Raw genomic sequence first — 23,159 nt, forward strand, 5'->3', positions numbered from 1 at the left:
TTTGGCCTCTGCCAGGCCTCGGTAGGTGACCTGAAGCTCAGAGCCTCATTTGTAAAATGCGATGGTAACCATGGCAAAGTCTGCTTTGCTGGTTGTTCGGGGAAATAAATGCGGTAACACTTGAGAGATGTGTTAGAACTGCGAAGCACTCTGCAAATGGAAATTATCTTTTTTTAAAACCTCTGATTACTGAGGTATGGTTGACATACAAAAAGCTGTACAGATTTCACATATACAAGTTGATGAGTTTAGAGATAAGTATACATCTGTGACACCAACACCACAATCTATGCCATAAACCTATTCATCACCTCCAAANTAACCACCCTTGTTTCGAGATTAATGATTCCATTCCCAAAGAGATAACACCGAACCTCTTGAGGTTCAGAGATCTTAAAGAAGACATCATATGAAAGAATACCACACAAAGGTAATTCTAGGGTGCAGAATAGGATGGTGACAGGTTGTATAAAATAGGCAGACATCAGCCTAATATCTCAACAGGTAACACGACGCATAGTCTTGTAGATGTGCCAGTCCCAAGATACTGTACCCCTCAGTTTCTTGTCTCCACACCTGGACTGATAACCCCTTATCCTCTAAGAGCAACAGGTAAATTTAGAGAGGATTCTACTGGCTAGAATTAAGCGTTAAAACTACAGAGATGGAGAAATCTCAGGCTTAAGACAAGATTGTCAACACTGCACCTTTTTTACATTACAGATTATGTGGCTTATAGTTTTCTGCTCCCATTCCTGCAAAGCCCAGCTTAGAGGAACCATCTCTAAACGCGTATGACGTTCCTTGGTCAAATCTGCTGTGCTGGGGCTTTTGCACGTACATTACTAGTCCTGGTGCCAGCCACTCAAACTTGAGCCAATATTTCCATTATTCAGGCTAAGGAGGTGTCTCTCTTTCTTAAACTGACTTTTAAGGGACAGAGCTGGGGTTAGACTTAGGCGTGTGTTTCAAAGCCCAGGTTCCTTCTCCTGGGACACCCTGTGATGCACACGCTGCTGTCGTGTGATGGTTTAATTTGCAGTGACCCCGTGACGACAGTGGTAGTCTACCCTTTCCTAGTTAATTGGCCTCTTTGCCTTTCTGCTCAGGCCCATCTCTGATCCCAAGCCATTCCAAGCTTGACGCTTTCCTGGCAATTTCCCAGCACTGCAGCTGTTTTATCATGTGTACATTCTGACTTGTGCCTTTTTTTTTTTCTCTAATCCATCAATAAGATTCTGTTTGTTTCAAACCTTCTAGAAATATATTGAAATCTCTGGTTCCCTCATGGGCTTCCATGGATGAATGTCTTCCTTTGCACTGCAAATACCTCGAATATCTATATGGTTTGGGGACAGCCAGATAACGCAGGTGTATGCTCAGCCCACCACCTGACCCCGAGGCCTGGAGGGATTTGTGAAAACTCGCTGGCTTTGACGTATGCCCACCATCTTGGTGGCTGTGTCTTCGTTAATGACCTGACACATTCCTTCTGGATTTGTTTGAGCTTCTCTGAGGGCACTTAAAAGACGCTTCTCTTTTTCTGTCTCATGCCAGAGTGTTTAGCGAATGACAGTCATTTCTCAGCTACCGATCATGACAATTGAGTGTACTTAAAAGCTTCATCCTTAGAACAGTTCCTGTAGCTTGACAAGTCTATGGCTGTCCATCATTGGACTATTTAACAACTGTCTCTCAGCCCGGAGGTGGAAAGCTCTACAGAAAATATACGTTAGTCCCTCTCAAGATCCTTAAACAAGTTTGGGAGCAAGCGGAGAAAGCGTAGCTCTGAGACCCAAAGGGAATGTTAACATATTGTGTGGCTTGAGCTGTTTTATCTGAGCCTAACGGGGAGCCAATTCGGGCTTTGGGGTCCCAACTCTGCCCCTTTCCAGCAGTATGACCTGTGACGAGGTGTTGATACCTCTGAGTCACTGTGTCTCGCCCATTAAGTGGTGACAATAACAGTCCCTACGCTGAACTGTCGGGAGGCCAAGAACACACACGTCATGCTTGGCGCATAGTAAAAACCTCACAAAGAGTTAGCATTTTTTAAAATGATTATTTTTACAACCTAAAATTTGTGAAATTGAGTCACTTACTCCTAAATCACGATTTTAGGCGACTTCATGATTTCTGCAGGTGCCACATCAGAGTTACAGAATCAAGTCTTTAGAAGGGGCTGTACATGAGGGTGTTTGTCTCGAGCGTGAGTAGGAGAAGGAGTGAGCTGCCTGGGTGGGCACTGCTCCCAGCTCTGTCACTACTAGTGAGCAGTCACCCAACACACGCCGCCGGCTCTGCACCACGTGCATTCCTAGGTGTCTCTAAGCTCAGAAGTCACTCGGCACCAGCAGCTGTGACCTCAGTGCTAATCGCCAGGGGCACGGCCCTGGAGCTCTACAGAGATGACAGTCTGGAGAAAGTGAAGCGTGTTCTGGGCACATTGTCCCCCTGCCACCCCAAAGAGCCTATGCTTATTATATACTTGTGCATATGCGTGCTGGGGATGGGGAGTCAGGAAACCCCCTCCCGTCCCCTGCCTTGGCCATGTCTGGGTTCTCACTCACTTACTGAGCAGCACTAGGAGGACAGGTGTTATCGTCCCGTCTTAGGAACAAGGCCACTTACATGAGTCGACACGAAACAGGATCCAATCTCTACAGCCGTTGCTCTCTGCTGTGTGGGGCCTAGAGTCTCTAGCAGTAAAATAAAAAGACTCAGTGCACACGTGTGTTCACACCCACGCCCACACTGTACAGGTGTGAGCTTGGGTGTTCCATGTGGGCTAGTCATCATCCTCAGACGAGGAACGCTGGCAGCTCAAACGCCTTTGCATTACAGACGTGTGTGGGGAGCAATTCAACGTCTGCCCAGGATTATTAAGTGCTGGCAGCTCCCCTGTCAGGTAATAGCCATCAAGGGACATTTAAATAAGCACTCCCATTTCAATGTCACTTTTCCAGAGAGAAGAAAGATTCTAAAACTCCATGTCTAAATCGGGGTCTGCTGTTTGGGGAGGGGAGGAAACTTTATAGCTGTGTGCTGTTTATAAAGAGATTAAAAAGCACAGTTCTATAGGAAGAATTTTCACTGGGGCAAATTGTGGAAGCTCCACCGTTTCCAGGAGGAAATGCATTCTTGCTCGAGAAGTTGGTAACCCAAGACCCCAGACTCCAGGACACGGCTTCCAAGTGGCTGGGTTAATTTTTATCCGGTGGAAGGTGTCATTTCCAAGCCCGGATTGCGGCAGTGGTCGAGTCCCATCACAGGAGGACCTTGACCCATCCATCAGCTGACCCCTCGCCCCTCTGACCCACAGCTCACCCTCTCACTGTCTCTTTCAACTGGGCACCAAAACATGGTCACTTCTCTCCCATGTACAAAAGACGAATACGCAAACTGGACGTCAAAAGCTCACTTGCCCGCTGGGTCTCCATATCATTATCTTCCCCTTGCTTTCAGGGCAACTTGTACTTTGAACTTTTTTAAAAAACCCTTTTCCTTCCCACTCATTTTAAACACACAGGGACCAGGTTTCGGCCTCCTCCACCCGTCTCCCTCCCTCCCACAAACCAAGTCCTCGGAAAGTGCTCTCGCTGTCCTCAGACGACCTCTGAGTGGCTGTGTCCTGTGGACACTTCATGGCATGTCTGCCTGCCTTGCCCTCTCCGTGGCCTCTGACTCTCTGTCCCCTTCTTCCTAGAACTTTCCAGAACTTCCTAGAATTCCGTCCCCTGGCTTCCCTCCTACCATCTGTCAGTGCTTCTCAGGTTCCACTGAGGTCAATGTTGGGGTTCCCCAGAGTTCTCAGGTCAGAGCTCTACACACATGAGGACGTGACCCCAGTCATCCCCAGCAGGACTTCCGTTGCCCCCGTAAGCATCTGTCCTGACCCCCAGCGTCTGTCCACAGCTGTCTTCACTGGGATACGTCCCGGGCACCGCAAGCTCCTTCTGCCAGAGTGTCTGCTCCCACCTGCTTCTCCTCCGATGGGCTCCCTCAGTTAATCGCTCCACAGTCCCTCAGACCCAGAAACCTGTGTGCCGTCATGGCAACTAAACCCCACATAGGTGAGAGTCAGGAGAAAGAGCCCAGAGTTTCATTCTCAGCTCTGTCTCGTCTGTTAGCTCTGTCCTCATGGGCCTCTGGTCCCTCATCTGTGAAATGGACGAATCCCAAGACCTGTAATAGTGCCTATTATCATCACAGTGTTGTGATCATGATTACATAACCCGTGTAAAGCACCTCACTAGGTAAGTGTTTACTCCTGGTCCTGTTTTCATCCATATTCCACAGGGAGCATAACACCCCCTTCTTTTAAAGGCGTTCAGCATCTCCCATCACCCTTAGCTCCCAAATTCCACATCTTGTCATCAGGACCGTGTGCCTGCCATCAGCCCCAGAGAAAAGGGCACCGCCCTTGTGCCCTCACCTCCAGGGCTTTGCACCTGCTTCCTAATGCTGGAGATGCCCCTGCCACCTCCCAGCCGCTCTGCCTGGACCTCTGCTTCTTCTGCAGGTGGCAGCGTAGCCGTCACTTCCTGGAAGTCTGACCGCTCAATGGTTTTAGCACCAGGCTCTGCCTGCCTGCACCACCCTATAACTCCTTCCACAGAGCATGTATGCTTCACAGCAGTTTACTGTCATGGGTTCTGTGTCCAGTTCCCCCCTCAAATTGTGCTCTCTGTGAAGGAAGATACTGTGTGTGTTACTTCTCAGCCTCGCTGCTTGGAATATCCTAGGTGCTGAGTGCACGAGTGGACAAGCACGCGCACCCAGAATGTCCTGGCAGGGCTCAGGGTGGACAACGAAATGATATAAAATATGAACTCGTGGACACCTAGGGACGGGTGTGTGTTTGGGGGGTAGGGGAGCTAGAAAGTTCACTATCTGCTCTCACAGGAAGAAAGGAATACAGACTATTTTTAAAAACTAAAGAGTAACTATTTACTATTAAATTGAATAAGTATATTTATATTTTCAACTTATTTTTAGATGTTTTAAATTTCGAATCCTTGATGATGGGCTTCATCGCAGATTTAAACAGTTTTTAAAGTAGAATGAAATGGCCTAGATCTCAACTCCATAAGCCCACCATCCATGCTGATAAAAGTCAGCCGTTGCACACCCTCACGCCCACCCCACCCATGTGAGTTACTGTGTAGCAGTCGTCTTCTCATAGTCCCACCAGCCACAGCTCTATGAAGCGTCCATTAGTTATTTCAACATTGGATTTGGTTTTTCCAACTCGGACATGCCAGAGAGTCAGATATTTACCCACCCACACCTCTCAAGCCCCGGAGTTCCAGAGACTCGCCTATCTTCTTAGTGAAAGAGCACCAGCCTGATGGTGTGTTGTTTGCCCTGGGCTGCACCTGTCTCTCCTGCGGGGTTTTCCTCACCACCCAGCCTTCTTCTAACCAGGTGCGGCTACATGATCGACAACGTGATCCTGCTGATGAACGGCGCATTGCAGAAGAAGTCTGTGAAGGAAATCCTGGTGAAGTGCCACCCGCTGGGCCGGTTCACGGAAATGGAAGCGGTCAACATCGCAGAGACGCCTTCGGATCTCTTTAGTGCCGTCCTGGTGGAAACACCCCTAGGTAGGGACGCGTACGTGATTCTAGAGCTACCCTCGTGTGTTGTCACAGTCATTAGGAAGTGCACATCCAAGTCACAGGGTTTCCCATGAATAGTGTCACACTACACAGACTGCTAGGCGTGGACGGGACATGCAGGGGTCACCTAGTCCAGCCCATTCATTCCTCAGATCAAGACAAATGAAGTGACCTACCAGGGTCACATACGAACCACCTCTAGCCGAAAAGGAGCTGAGGCACCCCCCCACACACACCCCCACACACACACCTCAAACCCTTGCACTGCATACCAGACCACCGTAACTAAATGAAAGAACTTGTACTTTTTCAAAATATTCATTTTCTAGCTAGGTTTTATGTAATTAATTTCTTATCCTTTCATTTAAACTCGTGTCTCGGTAAGGCTTCGTGTAGGAAGCATTTTGTTTTAGGAAGTTTAGAAATGCCATTTTCCTGAGATGCTCAGGAACATCTATCAAATGACCAGAAGCAATGACAAAATGAACGCTAATTTCATTAGAATTCGGCACTGACAGTAGCTGTAGCATTCGAAATGCTAATGGGACAGTTTTGTAGGCATTATTGTCAGGAAATCTGGACAGTAGGAAGGCGCTATTGATCAGTTGTCAAAATTGTTGCCGTTTAGGTCAGATGTTTTAAACAGAAAATAGAGTGTGTCATCTTCAAGTGTCCAAGGCTAAGGGTGTAGATCCCAGAGGAAAGAGTGTGGGTCTGGAATCAGACATCCATGAGCATGAAACCAGGCTCTGCCGGGTCCCAGCAAGGTGACTTGGGGCAATTCAGTACCTGTTTCCTCATTTTAGAGTTTTGAAAACTAAGCAAGACACAGTTTAAGTACAACTCAAAGGTTGTCACATACTGAGGTCGTAGATGGTAAGTATTACTTTTAGATAATGGGGGGACTTCAAAAAGTAAGCCTTAAAGTGAACAGTTCTTAAGGACTGAGCAAGTTGCAGTATATCCCGTGTTTAGGGATGACTCGCACACAGTAAATGCTTACTTAGTAAACCATCACTCTCATTGTCATTGTTACTGTTAGGCTGATGGCTTCTTTGGACTCAGACTCCACAGGGTCCTAGTCGGAGAAGCGCTGGCTGGTGCGTTCAGGGGATGTTTTCCACCGTTTTTGATTAATTTATTTTGTATGATAATTTCTGTTTTCAGCTCCATTCTTTCAAGACTGCATGTCTGAAAATACGCTAGATGAACTGAACATTGAAATACTGCGCAATAAACTCTACAAGGTGACTGTTCCCCCAAATGTTATGTTTTTCTTTATTACATACCCCGTCTCCCCAAAAATAAGACCTAGCCTAAAAGTAAGCCCTCGCATGATTTTAAGTGCCAAAATATGGCACCTTGGCATACTGAATATTTTAAGCTGAAGGAGTTTGTGGAAAAGGCATCCTTCTCCCTGAAACACGTCATGAAATCCTCATGTGAGGGCTGCGTGTCCTCCATATCCTGGAGGAATCGTGTTAGGGCTTATTCTCTGACTAGGTCTTATTTTCAGGGAAACACAGTAATACATCATAATCAGAGTTCCTTGCTAGAAGTGACTTGGCCCCTTAGCCCATTTCTGCGACTATGAACCCATGCATGCCAACTTCCCCCAGCCAGCGGCACCACATGCTCTGTACCCCCAGCTCTTCACCTGGAACATACAAGATGTTGTTTGGGTGGCTGGGTAGATGAGTGGGGTGAAGTACATCAATCCATTTATTTGCATGCAACCAGCATTCACAGTGACCCTCCTGTCATCTAGAGTCCTTCTCTGTCCCCCATCCTGTTACAGAGTCCCTGAATCTCACACTTAACCCATCCACACATTTTGCATCTACTGACAGTGGACAGCATACTAAGATGACCAGCTGTGGACACTACATCACCAGTGCCGCTTTGCGTCATCTGGCCACCTGCCTGTCTGGACCATTTGGGCAGCTCTGTAGAGTAGGGCTTAGCAAACTCTGTGTGTTTTCACTCGTACAGCCATCGTATCCTTGGAACTTCTCACGGAGGCCTGAATAGTCAGCCAGCTAGTAAGTGATAGTGCTGGGACCTGGGCACAGGCAGTCTGACCACAGCCCAGACGCCGCTGGTCCAGTGTGCCCTCGGTCCTCAGAGCCATCCCAAGATGTCTGCTGGGCCCTCCGCAATGAAAAGTCAGCACAGGGCCAAATCCAGAGAGACTTGTTAAGCTCATAAGGTTCTGGCTCTCTTGTTAGAGGAGCAGGAATTAATCATGTGAAGTCACCCAGTAACATGCTTGTCAGTAATTATAAGGTATGCTAAGTAGAACTTTGTCCTGTCATGGGGTTCTTTTTCAGGCCGTGCAACACGCTTCAATGTGAAAAATTTGTTCCAAATTTATTATAAAGTACCTCCCTCTGGGAGAAGTGATTCAATTTTCATTCCAGGGTTTAATAAGCCATGAAGAGCTGATCTAAAAGTTTCCAAAAGGAGAATATATTTCTTTTATTGTTTTGTGCCCTTTCTTCTTTTCCAGTCTTACCTCGAGGCATTCTATAACTTCTGTAAGAATCATGGTGATGTCACAGCAGAAATTATGTGTCCCATTCTTGAGGTAAGAGTCCTTGAATTTTTTTTATGCCAAGTAATGTGCTCATACATGTTTCCTTTCTATAATTCTACTTATGGTTTTTTATCTTAGAAGCTCCTTTATATAAAATAAAATATGCAATATTTGTATTATTAATATATGTATATCATTTGATGTCTCCTGTTAAGAGTAGCCTTCCCCTACAAGTTTTCTACGTAGAAGAGTTATTTTGGAATTAGAACAGAATAATGCTTATAAAAGTTTGGGTGTGATTCATTTTGCCGTAGTATGAAGAAAGATCGAAATTAGTTAAAAGTTGAATAAACGATGGCAATTGGTGGACTATGAGAGCTCATGATGATCCCGAGCTTCTACCGGCAGCCTCCGGGACTCCAGAGCTGGGCAGGGGTCTTCTCTGGTGAGAGGCTTCCCCAAGGGCACGCTCAGTTAATTACGTGTCACATGCCACCATTGGTATCTACCTCCATGATGTTATCACAATCTTTCAAATTCCTCTTTTTATCATCACAGATTTCATCTGTGCTCAGAGGCCTCTTGCTTGCAAATGTGGCTCTGCAAATGTTTGGGGAACTCAGGCTGGGGGCCAGTGGGCCTCAGGGGCATCCCGGCATTGTTTGCACTCAGTGTTGTCTGTGTTCACTCTTCCTGGGTTTATAAGTGACTTAAATTAAAAAAATACATATATATTTAAATAAAAAAATATAAAATTATATTATAATATATACATTATTCTGAAAATACATATAAGATATATTATTCTGATAATATATTTTATTCTGATCATATATACATATATGTACATATATGTGTAGTATATGTGTGTGTATATATATATGTATATATATATGTGTGTGTGTATATATATATATATGTACATATATATATATATATATATATTATTCTGGGCTTGGAGAAGTCCTTCCTTTGCCCTGTGAAGCCAAGTTTTGTCCAAATCCTTAGATTCTCTGTTACAGTGACTTCATGGGTGGGTAGATACTTAAATAGTTCCATGACTTCTGATTTCAAGAAAAGCCTGATAAAAGCTACCCTTTAGGAAAAGAGAGAGAGAAAAAATCAGAGTAACTTCATCTGTATAATCTAACGCTCTGAGACTGCACGTGGTAAAATGAGTTGACCCTCAAAACATCGAATCATTAATATTTCACAGTTAAAGACACTGTGTTACCCCCTGTTGAAACTCTTAAAGCCAAAGCAGTCCTTGAAGTCAAAAGCTTATCGTTGGAGAGCTCCAGGAAGCATGTTTTGTCCTCGTCCATATGACACAGAACATGGGCACTGGTAAATAAATAACCTATTTTTTCCTGGCCTACAAATGTCAGAAATGAGTTCATCTCTCTTTCAGACATGCTGGTCACATAACATAAGCAACCTGGTGACCGCATAAAGCTTTCTTCTCCTTCTTTTCATCCATTTAACTACTAGCCCCCCTCTAAGAAGCCACACTATCTATAGCTCAAAAGTATAGTTTCTACATGGCATAATTCCTGTGGTTTAGAAATGGTGCATATACTTTATTCTGACAAAATGTGTGAAATAACGAGTTATGTTAAAACTTAGAAAAGGTATGCAGTGGCATTACCGATAGCTAACGTGTATTAAGTGCCAGATACTATCCTAAGTGCTTTAGGTGCATGTATTTACTTGGACTTCAAAACAGCACAAGGAGGCGGGTCCTTTAATGTCTCCTTTTCAGAAGGGGACACTGAAATGCAGAGGAGGCTGGGAAACAGGCCTGATAACCCGTTAGCGAGTGGTAGTGCCAGGGCTTGAACCCAGGCAGCCTGGCTCCAGCGCCTGTGTTTATCTACCAGGTTACAGTCCCTCCACACTGAATGCACCATTCCCAATCCTGGTATAAAAGTAAGACCTCAGTGACACTGCACGTGCTATAAAAAGTCAGGACTAGGTAAGGATGGCGTCTTCGTAATCCTTGGCAGTGACGAAAGGGCAGGATGGTATTAAAAGGCTTGTCACTGGGGGGCTTTGATGAACTATACACACATCCAGTGTGCTCACCGTCCGTTGCCTATATACCCTTGGTGCTACCATTTCCGTTTTTCTCCAAGCTGCTTTAAAAATAAAATCCGTTTAACTCTCTTCATACATTTACATAGAAACAGCAGTTACACATGGCATGTGGTTATCACGCTTCTAATGAGCGGATCGGCCTTCAATAAGTGTGTTGGCTCATGTGATTACCTCCCCTTTTATTCGTGCCACTGGAGAGCACTCCCAGTGTATCAAGTTCGCCCATATATATAGTCTCACGAAATCTCCTTGGACGGGAGGCTTCAAAAGACGCACTCCGGTGGGAGCCAGCATCCGCCTTGGCTGCGTGCAAACATCTGACCTGATAACAAGCCTGTAACTTCACTTAAAAAACGGAGTGGACTTATGGTCAAGGCACAGGCATGGCCTCGGTGCCTGCTTTTCAGCCTGCAGGGGTCCGGGGACAGGGGGAACAGGCACAGAATGCGTCTCAGCTCCCCGTCAGCACACAGGCTAATGAGGCCGGGCTGGACTGCAGCTCTGTCCTCCACTGCCAGCGACTCCCCCATCCCCTCTGCTCCCCCCAGGTGTGAACCCTGAGAATGATCAGCCAGCTGATAATGATGTTGAACAGGCCCACAGGGCACTGTTATCTGTTGCAACAAGGACGACAACAACCAAGTTGTGACTCCATAATGAATGAGTGTTTGTGGGGAGGACGGAAGAAGGACAGCGGACATCTGACATACACTTGCGCCGGCGGGATGCCAACCCCTGCCCGTGGCACAGGGCCTGAGGGAGCTGAATCCTGCCCCACTCCCTCGCCTCTATAATCCGATGCTGGGTCACACATCTGCTTAGGGATGGTCAAGGGCAGTGTAGCCATCTTACAATTCCAAATTATAGTTCTTTTCACTAAGAGAACACACACACACACACAGCCTCTAGGGGAGAACAGCGTAGGAAGGCAGATACACGGACAGTCAGAATAAAAGGGAAATTCAAGTATAATGGGGCAAAGGAAACCATACCCCATTAGGGAGGAAACAGAAGCACTCCTTACGGAAAAGCCTGCATTTGGTGGGACCCTCCAGTGCAGGTAGGGTTTCCACACGGAGCGCTACGGAGTGGAGAGCGCACACTAGGCACAGGGGAGATGTGCGAACGAGGCAAGCGGTTAGGAAGTGTGTGGATGGCTCAGGGAGCCATTGCACCCCTCAGTCTCCTCTTGGCGTGGCCTGGGGAGCTCTGCAGGGCCCTGCCCAGCTACCTGTCCCCATGCCCCTCTCGCTGAACCCCCCCACTCCCCCACCCGTGTGTGAGCTGCCCACCCCACCCCGCATCTCTCCATAAAATCCTAACATCTTCCAACGAGGCGGCACACGGAAGAACGTCTGCAAAACTCCACTCCCGTGGCTGCTTCTCCCTGAGCGTCACACCAAGGTTTCTCGTTGTTGTCGTGAAATCTCCCTCATGCATTTTTCTCTTATCCCTGCAAGATCTAAAGTTACTGACGGGACTGGTTCTTTTCAGTAGCCAGAGGCGGCGGCTTTTGCTTCCAAATAAGGCCGCTCCCCGCTTCTGGCTCACCCCCAGATTCCATGCGAGTCAGTGGAAGGATCAAGGAAGCATCTCTCACTGCCCTAGGAAACACCTGTCCCAACTCAAAAGTTCCAGTGGAACCTGTGGCAAGTCCGGATTTGTAATCTCTTAGTAAGCTGATGGGGAGGATAGCGCAGATATTCATTTTAGCTTCCGCGTGCCTACGAATAACCTTGGTGCCCTGTGAAAATGCAGATTCTGGTTCCGTGGGGCCGGACGGTGGCCTGAGACTCTGCATTTCTAACGAACTTCCAGGTGACATCAGAGCCACTGATCCAGGACACACACCCTGGGGAGGAACTTGGTGGAGAGGATTGAAGGATGATTAAAATAGCAGAATCATAGGTGCTTCTGCTAGATTCAGTGGACAGTTAAGCTCTTCCTGTGTCAGGCACTGCAGATGCCAAAAGGAGCCATGAATGAGACGGACATGATCCTGCAAAGGTTTTAGAGGAGGGAGACGCATCCATGCAGATTTTAAATAATGTGCAGGGTGCAGAAGCCTCAGGAATAGAGAGAAGAGTTCAGCCCAGGGCACCAGGGCAAATGCCCGCGGGAGGCCGAGGAGCTCATGAAGGACAGGCGGACATGGGGTGATCAGAGCACAGGGAGGAGGACCCGGAGACCAAAGGAACGGAACGAAATTTCAAGAAAGACTGAGTGGTTCAATGGACGGGAGAGGCCTGACAGACTGCTGGCTTGGGATCCTCGCGGTTCTCAGCAGAGAGAGGACCGGCCATGAGTGCCTGTGACCTGCCTGAAAGGTCACATGGCCAAATCCCATCATCTTAAGAAACAAGGAAATTGAGGGCCCAAGATGAAGGTCACTTGCCCCGAGTCACGGAATGCTTATCTACAGAGTTAGATTCATTGATAGAGAACCTAGGACTTCAAGAAAGAAAAACAAAACCATGCAAGTCCAAACGAATGGTAGGCAGCACGAAACTTCGTGATGTAAAACAGCATACCGACACCAACAACCAGGAAGGCAGAGTGACACGTCCACATGCCCTTTTTGTTCCAAACACCCTGCTAGGCACGGCCACCTCCCTTATCTTGTCCTACCCCCGAATGGACCCCAACCAGTACGTATGAGTCCCATTTTTACAGAGGAGACAGTGGAGACTCTAGTGGCCTACATGACAGAGACACATGGGTAACTGCAGAGTGCCTGGGAATGAAAGGCTGGTAGGGTTCCAGGAGTCACAGGCCATCGGCACTGCTGTCTCGTCCTTCCGTGGCCAACGCAGTAGCTTCATTCTAAGAGGAGACCCAGGGAACATTAAAGACACATGTCAATGTTATAATTAGACATCGATCCGAAAGGAAAGCCAATTGCCGTGAAAACAGCTTTGTCTCTATAGGGTTCTGTGTGTAGCATTTCGTAGGTGGTCAGATTTCACTGATTTTTTTTCTTTTTTTTTGTCTTGCAAATTCAGTTTGAGGCCGACAGACGTGCTTTTACCATCACTCTCAACTCCTTTGGCACCGAGCTGAGCAAAAGTGACCGCGAGACCCTCTACCCGACCTGTGGCAAGCTGTACCCTGAGGGGCTGCGCCTGCTGGCCCAAGCGGAAGACTTCGAACAGATGAAGATGGTGGCGGAACATTATGGAGTACGTGGCTACCCCAGGTCCCCTGGATGTCTGCATTGTTCCCTCATGTGCACTTTAGAAAGCACACGTCAAATCTGCACGTCCGATCTGAAGCAGTCACGTTGTTTGAAAGGTGGACAGCGGGGTCTCTTGCTGTAATGTGCCTCCCAGGTTTCTAACTCAAGTGGGTTCCTGCCAAGCGAGTACTTGTTTAAGTCTCCAAGGGGCGGTCATTTGAGCATTTCTTTTCAAGGCCTGGATAAAGCCAGTTCCCCAAGAGGCGGTGCCGTGCTCTGGAAACCGAGCTCAGGTCAAAGTGACGTAAACCGCCAGAGCCAGCGGTCCTTTCAAGTGCCCAGTGGGTAAACAGGATGAGGTGCTTGAAATACAAGGAAGAGTATGGGTCACCTGGTTTGTACCAGTCTCTGCCCAGTGACCAGGAACGGGGACCGGGAGGAGGGCTGCTCTGTCCTTCCCATGCCAGCATCCAGCTGCCCTGGGACAGCCTGACACACCTCATCCCCATCCCAGTCCTTCTAGCTCACACACAGTACCCTCCAGACTCTCCATGTAACTTTCCAAACTAGAGGGACATGACCCTACCTTTCCCTATGGATTTTGGAAGACCCCTAGGAGTGAGAAAATGCATACACCATCATAGCATCTCACATGTCATTGCAAGAGGCGCTGTAGCCTCATATTAAAATTTGACTTTCTCCCCAATTTCCACCTCTTTCACACTTGAAATTCCACATGAGTGTTACCAGCTATCATCTCCAAGAACCCAGGAACCCATATTGATCAACCAGTGTACCCTGGGAGAACTGTTCCCCCACCCCCACCCCCACTCCCACCTTGGAGGTCCACATAAGCCAGTAGGGTCCAATCCCACCCACACGCTCTTGTCAGTTCAGATTTTGTGGTATTCCTGGAAGGGGGCGGGGGGAGGGGGAACCAAAGATTTACCAAGAAATGTATCCTCCTGGACAGGTTTTTAAAAATAGATGCACAATTTCTATATACTTATAAGAAATAAGAATCTGTTAAAAAATCATCTCGTCTTTTTCTTTAAAGGTATACAAACCTTTGTTCGAGGCTGTGGGTGATGGCAATGGGGGAAAGTCGTTGGAGGATGTGTTTTACGAGCACGAGGTATGCTATGTATGGAAATGCTGTCAGCTTATCCAACCTCTTTCTCTCACTCTGTGTGTCCCATAGCTTCTTATCTGGGTGTTCGGTAGACCTCTGCCTCGGAGGGCCCTGCGGCCTAGTGGGGAACTGTCCCATCCAGACACACGTGCACACAGTGGCCCTGGAAAGAGTGTAGCTCTTCCATAACTAAGTGGAAAGCCAACGCTGACATCCCCACCATCACACCTCACTGTCGTCAGCACACACACCCTGCTGGGGGCAGCCCACTCCTCACTCTCCCTTCCTGGAGAAGGACGTATCTATGGTCACAATGTAACTCAAGGGCACAATGACAACACTTAGGAATTATTCACATGGAAATCCATCCAGAGAGTCTTGATGACTCTCTTGCTCTAAAAAGGGAGAAATATACTGAATTCATCTATTGTGGATTCCTGAGCAACTGAACTGTTCAACAAAAGGGCTTTTTTCTTTTCTTTTTTGTACCAGGTAAGGTCCCCCAAAATCTTGAGAATTTTGCTAGTGTATTCTAGTCATTTCTCTAAAACCACTGCCCTTCCATTGGAATTGACTGGAGCTAACAGAGAACTCTGAAATTGACCCAAACTGCAGGGTTGGACAGGCTCCAGGAAGTAGAATGAGGGGTGAGAGGAGGTCTCGCTGTGAGTCCTACGCTGGACATTTCCAACCGCTGTCTAATGTCTGTCATGGAAAGAAGTAAAAACAATCCGAGTGACCCCCTGACTGAGGATGTCTTACAGTTCCACCCCACTGCACTCGTGCTGCAAACAGGCTGAGGAGGAAGCTACTATGGGCAGGAAAAAATCAGGGTCTGTCCCCCGAGAGCTGGGCCCCCACTTCCTGGCTACTGTGCTTGAGGTTTTCTGAGCGGCCTGAGGGCCTCAGTACCTCTCCACCTTCTTTCAAAATGGAAAAGCATACAGGAATGGCTCCCTTTCAGATCTGCCCCCAGTTAAAACTATTTTTTTTTCTGAAATTTTTTTTGACTTATCTACCTACTGCAGAAACCCACAAAACAAAACAACACAATTAAACTAAGTCAGGTTGCCACAGAGCATCCTAGGAAAGCTCATAATAGTTCTAAGTCTAAATTGCAGGGGCCTGGGACACTGCCCTGGAGGGGAGGTAGACAGCCCAAAACTTTAAAAAACTTTTAAACGCTGTGGCTGAGGAAAAATACTCCCCTAAAAGAGACAAGCCCAATAATATTACTTCAAAGTCACACACACACACACACACACACACACACACACACACACACACACACACAAAGTTTCTAAGACTCTCTGTGCTCACAATATTGCTAAGATTTGGAGATCGTGTGTGATTCTACAAACTTACTTTTAAACTGCTTTTTTTGTGTGCAGAAGCACAAGCTAATCTGCAGCTGCCTATAACTCCGTAAATGGGGTATGCTCCAGCTAAGCTGATGGTCCACGTTAACTTTTTTATCCCTCCTCAGGTGAAAATGAATGTGCTGGCATTCAACAGGCAGTTCCACTACGGCGTGTTTTATGCTTACACGAAGCTGAAGGAACAGGAAATGAGAAACATCGTGTGGATCGCAGAATGCATCTCACAAAGACACCGAACTAAAATCAACAGCTACATTCCAATTTTGTAAGCCAGGCGCGGGGCCTCCGGTGCGGACAATCATGCGTGAGAGGAAGTCACCGAGAAAAAATGGGGAATGGTGTTCTATTATCTAAGTTACCCGGACGGAAGCCACACTGCACTGTCATGCATAGCAGACCCACTGGAAACACAGTAAACCAACCATGAAACAAAGCATTCATTTCCTTCCCCCCACCCCGCCAGCCACCTTAAATCTCGTTTCCACATTTATGTCTCATTCTTCACGGGACCTTAGATGTTAATTTTAATTAACCCCTTGGTACTTATCCCATTCTTGCTTTGTTGTGCTAAAAATCAAATCTAATAAAAGTATTTTACGCTTGCTTTTCCATGCTCCTCCACAGGCACAAATCCAGAGCTGTACGCAGCCCACCTGGGCCATGTGTGATGGGGAATAGCATCTTTTTCCCAGTGCACTCTGATCTGTAAGCTCGGAAGGGCTGCACAGTTTAGTTGTTCCCCGGATGTAAGTGGTGCTAAATTTGTTATTAAGGCCACCACATAACTTAGACGTGCATAGTTTTCTCCAAACAAAAGGTATGTCTTGTTTTCTTAAAGTTCCTTCATGCTTTGCCTGAGAAGAAAACGACTCCATTAATTGTATTTTATGCATTCAGACGCATAAAGAACACACGCGGTCCTGCTTTATGACCTGGTACATACAGCGGCCCAGAAAAAGAAAAAACAACCAATACTGCTTGCGTCCTTTCTTTAACAATACTAGAGATTCCTAAATAGAAAATCTGTATTTGCATTTGTGGGGGGAAGGAAGACACTTTCCCCCACCCTCAAGGTTCTTTCAGTTGCTCTAAGAATCAAATAGACACGAGACAGATTAGAGAGAGAAAATAACTAAATTCAATGCACACGTATGTACAGAGAACCCCACATGCACGAGCCGTCAGAGATACAATGGGGCTGAGGTGTATAAGACATCCTGAGCGAGGGGTGAGGTAGGGTGCCTTGGGGCTTCAAAGGGTCACTGCGGGAAGGTGACAAGAGCAGATGTTTAGTAAATAAAAGTTTGCCCTGCCTGCTAGATGGGTAAAAAAGAGATGACCCCTGACAAATCTCTTATTACACTCGAAGGCCCCTAATTCAAGTTCTTCTAGGTAGTTAAAGGGAGAGGCAGAAGTTTCTCTTGAACCTGAAGCTACAACTGCCTTTAGCTCAAAGTAACGCACATACCACAGAGGCACATCTTGGGGTCGCTGGTCCTGAACCCCACAAGGGTATTGGTAGTAACTCTTACGTCTACCACTTAAAACATGCTGTTAATAATGCCAGATGTCACACTTACGACATTGCTACGGGAAGGATACAGTCACCGTTTCACCCTGTTCTGTCTCAGTTTCAGGAGTAAACAAAATTCTCCTTTCATTCATGGCAAGTCGTTTTCACTTCCGCAGATGGGAGCGTTAATACTTGCGTGGACCGAGTGGCACTGCTGAGGAATGGATGTGCCAAAACCAGAGGGCATCGTTCTCAGCGATTGCATCCCTTAGGTCTCCCCACTGTGGCAGCCGGAAGTCCTGGTGTCATTTTGGGGTGCTGCATGGCCATCCAGTGTGTGAGCTTTATGAAGATGAAAACAGGATGTGGAAACCGCCGTAAGGCCCACGCCACCTGCCCTCGGCAGTTCCCATCCCCTCTCCCATTTACATCGTGGTTCCTGTCCCATTCTCCATTTCTGCTGTCACCCTGGCCGCAGTGCCCAGCCTTCGCCGCCGGCCTTCACCACCGCCTGGCGGAGCTCTGCCGGGCGGTGCTCAGTGTAAGCCCATGCTGCCGAGGAAGGCCCGTCAGAGTGATTTTGGAAAGTAGCTGTGGGTTGCAGCCATGAGAAAAGCCTCCTTTGAGAGATAACTTAGGACAATTGAGTAAAAGCAAGTGTTTTGTGAATGTTGAACGAGCAGCATATGGTTTTAAAGTCAAATTAATGCTTTAACCTGTTGCCACCCCTAAGTTCTTTTAGGGTTTTCCCTACGTATTTTTCCCAGTGGGATCTAACTACTGTAAGCACTAAATTAACTAGGAAAGAATAGGCTTGGCTTAAAAATACATGCGAATTTCAAATGTGACTCACGGGCCTGATGGAAGCCACAGGCCTAACCTCTCGGACACGAAGATGGGGCAGGAAGACGCCTTGAACATCCAAGGGACCCACCGTAGCAGCTACCTCAGTGCTCCCCAGACAGCTGAAGAAGTCTCATCTCAAATGCAGCACACGGTTACTAAACAGCGGTCCCCTGCCTCAGATCTTCCTTTTGCAGGCACGAGGGAAAAATCTCCCTTTTTAGTCAACAGAAATTACAAGTGCCTTGTTGCATAAAGCTGAGGCAAACTGAGAGTCTTTCTTGCCACGTTTGAGAAAATGCTAACGGCCTTGTTAAACGAAGTTTTAGGGACCCAATGATGTTGTCAACTGATGTAAGCCTAAAGCCAGTATTTGAGAAAAGGGGTTTTTGGGCCGTCATTAACACAATTAATGGGGACACAGAAGTCACATGTAGTTTTTTAACCAGAGTCTCTCAGCCAATGTGTGAAAGCACGGAGCTGTGTCTCCCATGAGGGGCAGGGTGCAGAGCTGTTGGTTCCTCCAGCCTCTGGATGACCACGGTCTTCAGCCTCCTCTGACCCTTGGCAGCTTGCCCTTCTTCCCAAAGTGCCACACAAACACTGTCGTGTGTCACGTGTCACGTACACAATGACATACAAGCAGGACTCGCACGCAGAGCCCATTTTCATATTTTTATCATGCCCTGTCTGGACCTCAGGACACCAGCTCAGCACAATTTGGTTTGTATGTTTCCGAGAGGTAGGCATTCTCTATATTCTGTAGCTACATCTTCTTTATATTACAGCACAAATGCAAACTAAGGATCAACATCACATCTCCGCAAACACATCAGCACATGTGAACGATCCGTAAATCACTCCGCAGGAGATCTATCTACTGTCACGGCCACTTCTTCATCTGACAGCGTCAATACATTAGGCTGAATGTCCCTTTGTCTCCCTGTTCAATGTAGCCTTCGAAGAGACATATCTTCATCTCCTCACTGTTGTATCTATCCTGGGAAGACCAAGAACTAAGAGATGATTTAAGCTGGATACTGAAATACAGGCATAACATGGGCAGAGAAACAGAATTTCAGAACCAGCACGGACACTAATTTTCCAAATCAGGAAACTACAGTCAGAAGAGCTGAGAGTACAGGGGTCAAAACCAGATGTCAAGTATCCGGACTCTTCCATTTTCTGTGTCTACTTTCTTGGCAGTTATTTCATTTTTTATTTTCTCCTTAAGTTAGAGCCTCCAGTTTAAGACTAACATCGTTGTTTGGTCCAAATATATTCTGTGTAAAATGACAGAAACCCTATCAAACTAGCTTAAAATACAAAAAAAAAAAAAAAGTATTGTCTTGTGTCCCTGGGAAGCTTTATTTTTGTTTTCATAATTTATATTTTAATGATTTGCCTTTTTAGGTAGTATCTTCCATCAGGAAGCTCCCAGGGGACCTGGACAACTGGGGTTCCACTGCTGTCTAGTTCTCAGGGACACAGGTACCTCCCTGCACCAGGAGGGGTGAGGGTGGCCACAGGGCAGTGAGCGTTCAGACTTGCCCCCTGCACCCCCTCTACCCTGAGCTCCCCCGACACTCCCAGGCAAGGCCCCACACCGTTCTCCACAGCCCTCCCTTTGGCTGTCATATTTATATATAATATAATATAATATATAACATGTAATGTGTAATAAGTAATATATACATGTTTTTTCAGTGCATAGTATATACTCATGTCCAGGAAATACATTTATAGCTGCCATTCTAAAAATACTGTTAGAAAGTACCTTTGGTTATAATTTCAGAATATGAAAATGCACAAGAAAGACAAAAAAAAAAAACTAATAATACAGTGTTGCCTCGGGGCTACTAAGCTGAACAAGCCCATCTGCCCTTCTTTGAAACGACTGCAGCCAAGTACATGTTTTGTAGTTTTGTTTTTGCTTTCCTATAATTTTCTGGCTTCTTCTCTCTCTGTCAGTGTAATAGAGGTTATTTTTATTGCTGTCCTCTAGCTTTCTTCTATTGAATCTGGTTTGCTGCTCACCCACTGGGAGCAATAAAACAAACTCATCGGGTTGGAATTAGCTCTGAAAGGGGAGTGAACCCGGGCTCCAGTCAGCCTCGGCCCGGGGCCTGGGATCCAGCCGTGAATTCCCTGTGCGCCCTTGGGCTCGATGCATTATTTTCTGCTTCCTGAGAGCTGAGATTACTTTGTTAAATAACCACTGGGTAGAGCAGACTTTTTATAACATTGGCGTTCTTGTTGACAGGAAGTGGCAGAGCTGAATCGGCAGACCTATACATCCTCAAATCAGTTTTAAACAATGTCTTGTGCCCATCCTAAAGGACCTTGGGTGGTGGGGGTGCCAGTTGCCAAACTGCGCTACAAAACCCTTTCATCCCCTTTGATTGTTCGGTATTGCACCGAGTATGAGTGTGATCGCAAAACAGGAGGGCATTTCCTTCCAGGGTTCTGCCAGCCCTCCGCTTGAACTTAGCACTCTGGCCAAGTACATTTCCCCTTTCTGTTTTGTCTGGATAAATTCTGCTCTTTGGGTTTCCTGTCATAGACGGTCCTGTGTACGAAAAGTCCCCATCTTCCAGACTCTCGTCTTCAGGCAGAAGGAGTCGCACAGTGTGCTGGCAGGCTAATGAGTCGGGAAAGCCGCTTACTGCAAGCTGCTGTGGAAATGTCACGCCACAGTGTGTCAGGCCGTGTCACCCTGACTGGCACCGAGCGGAAGGAGACCTAATCTCTATAAACCACTTAAGCCAAAAGCCTTTACTGGCTAGACGTGGCATTTTAAATGGAAAAGTCAGTTTCCTTGAGGGGGGGAAAAATATATTCCTTTTATGAAAAATACAAAAATAGGACACCTAGAAGAAAACAATGACTTACATTGTGTTGCTAGGGTGTGCGGGAGAGATAACTGCGCCTCTGTCTGCTTTTGTTTCTAAGTGCAGCCTCTTAGAGGGCTATAAAACTTACACGCTCAGAGAGCTTTCCCGGGTGGGTTGAAGAGAACCAAATCATTAACCCACACAGAACAAAGCTTGCCAGCGGTGTTCGCAATCCTTTGGTACTTTCATAATCGGTGCTTTGGTTAAGAGTCTTTTCTTTGCAAGCAAAAGAAACCGAGTCTAGCTAATTCAAATGACATAGGAGCGGGCGTCCGAAGGGTTGCTCACAAAGCCACAGGAAGGGCAGGGTGCACAGACCAGGGAGAGGATAGAAATCAGCAGACCTGGGAGTCCCCAGAGCTGGGGCTGTGAAGCCTTCCACAGATCTCTGCACTGCACGCAGCTCAGCTCCAAGAACCTCCTGTTTCTGCACATCTCAGCTCATTTTCCAGTGTGTGGGGAGGAACTATCCGACTGGCCCAGCAGATTGAGCATCCCTGCCCTCTGACAGACAGTGAATGCCAAGGAGACGGGGTGGAAAGGAAAGGGGAAGACAGCGCGGTCGGGGTCACAGGGGTGGGGTGGGATGGGCGGGTCACGGTGCCAGGAGCAAGCCCAGGGCGTGGATGGCCACTGCTGAGCGCCTCATCAGCTGGGCTCCCTAGGTTTTCATCTTTTTAAATTAATGCATCATTTCAACACCTTATTCAGTACCTACGGTACACCAGGTGAAGACAAGGGTCCTGGTGTGAATGGTGAGTCTCACTCAAGAAGGAGATGCAGATGTTACAGATGTGTAAGTAATGTGCTCAGCATCACACCAGATGCGATTCAGACCCCTAGGGACTCAGTGACACCCTCACACAGCTGCAGAGGTCAAGGACAGCTTCCAGAGGAAGGGGTATTTGGATTGAGTCTTGAAGGGGAAGTGGGAATTTGTTACGTAACAGGGAGAGAAGCACACCTTATGGAAAAAGAGCATTTTCGAAGCAAACGATCCCGACCAAGGGTAGAAGAAAGACACAGCTTGGCTCCCGGGAGCTGGGAATAGCTCAGTACTCTTGGGGTTTTGGAATCTGAAGCAGCTGATGAAAACGAGTCTGGAGAGAAGCAAGTCCCTTAAGTTTCTGTTATACAAATGTTTATGATTGGGGACAGTGACAGGATTGAAAAACAACCTGCTGTGGCAGCAAGGTGGAGGAGAGTTTCAATAAGAGAAGAGGAACGGCTATGAGACAGCTGAAAAAAATCTCCCTTCCTGCAGCAGTTCATTCCAACTGGGTTTCTGTCATTGACAGTCGAACGTGTGCAATTAATGCTGAGAAGGGCAGGGTTAGGAAAGAGAGTCAGGGGACAGGCTGAAGGTACACGAAGACTGGACACGCGGCAGTCTGTCCCAGGGGGCCAATCCTGCTGCTGCTTGCCCACAGCGCCTTTCTGCCCCAAGTCCCCCCTGTCCTGTGACCTCAGTCCCTGGCCACGCTGTCTGGGTCACGAGGAGGCAGCTGCTGTCCTGCCATTGCCTAGGTGAGCTGGTCTGATCAGATTCTTTTGTGGGTTGGGAATTCAGGTGTGTAGAGGCCGAGCTCAGAAAGAGTTGGGGCTGAGCTGGGGAAGCTGAGGAAACTGAGAGGGAGGAGAAGAGCTATCATCCTACAGGGTGAAGCTGGAGGGAGGGACCTCAGGCCCTGGGAGACGGCGGGCAGCAGAGGAGGGAGCTGCCTTCATCTGTGCCAGCGTGTGGACTGTTCAAAGTACCAGCTTCGGGAGCAGTTAAACCTCAGTTTGAAAGAATTGCTCCTTTGAGGTTGGATCAACCCACTTTGGGCCACGCTGACGTTTTCTCTTCGCCACCAGAGAGACAACTTTTAAAAGAAATGCAAGCACTAGGAAATCACTTCACCGCGAAGAAAGCAAGTGGAGAAAAATCATCATTCTCAAGATAAGAAAAATAAATAAATGAGAAGCG

General features: G+C 47.2%; 1 protein-coding gene across 1 annotated transcript in view; it reads left to right on the forward strand.

The window, feature by feature from the left end:
- ATP6V0D2 (ATPase H+ transporting V0 subunit d2) overlaps window positions 1-16,543 on the forward strand; it is a 27,629-nt gene extending 11,086 nt beyond the window's left edge. Inside the window, exons 3-8 of the mRNA XM_019651633.1 lie at window positions 5,428-5,606; window positions 6,789-6,868; window positions 8,131-8,208; window positions 13,257-13,433; window positions 14,487-14,564; window positions 16,048-16,543. Coding sequence (XP_019507178.1) covers window positions 5,428-5,606; window positions 6,789-6,868; window positions 8,131-8,208; window positions 13,257-13,433; window positions 14,487-14,564; window positions 16,048-16,209 — 754 coding nt within the window. The 3' untranslated portion in view covers window positions 16,210-16,543. The remainder of the gene's footprint in view (window positions 1-5,427; window positions 5,607-6,788; window positions 6,869-8,130; window positions 8,209-13,256; window positions 13,434-14,486; window positions 14,565-16,047) is intronic.
- Window positions 16,544-23,159: the final 6,616 nt, after the last annotated feature.

Source organism: Hipposideros armiger, unplaced genomic scaffold (assembly GCF_001890085.2).
Source record: "Hipposideros armiger isolate ML-2016 unplaced genomic scaffold, ASM189008v1 scaffold_163, whole genome shotgun sequence".
Classification (NCBI taxonomy): domain Eukaryota; kingdom Metazoa; phylum Chordata; class Mammalia; order Chiroptera; family Hipposideridae; genus Hipposideros; species Hipposideros armiger.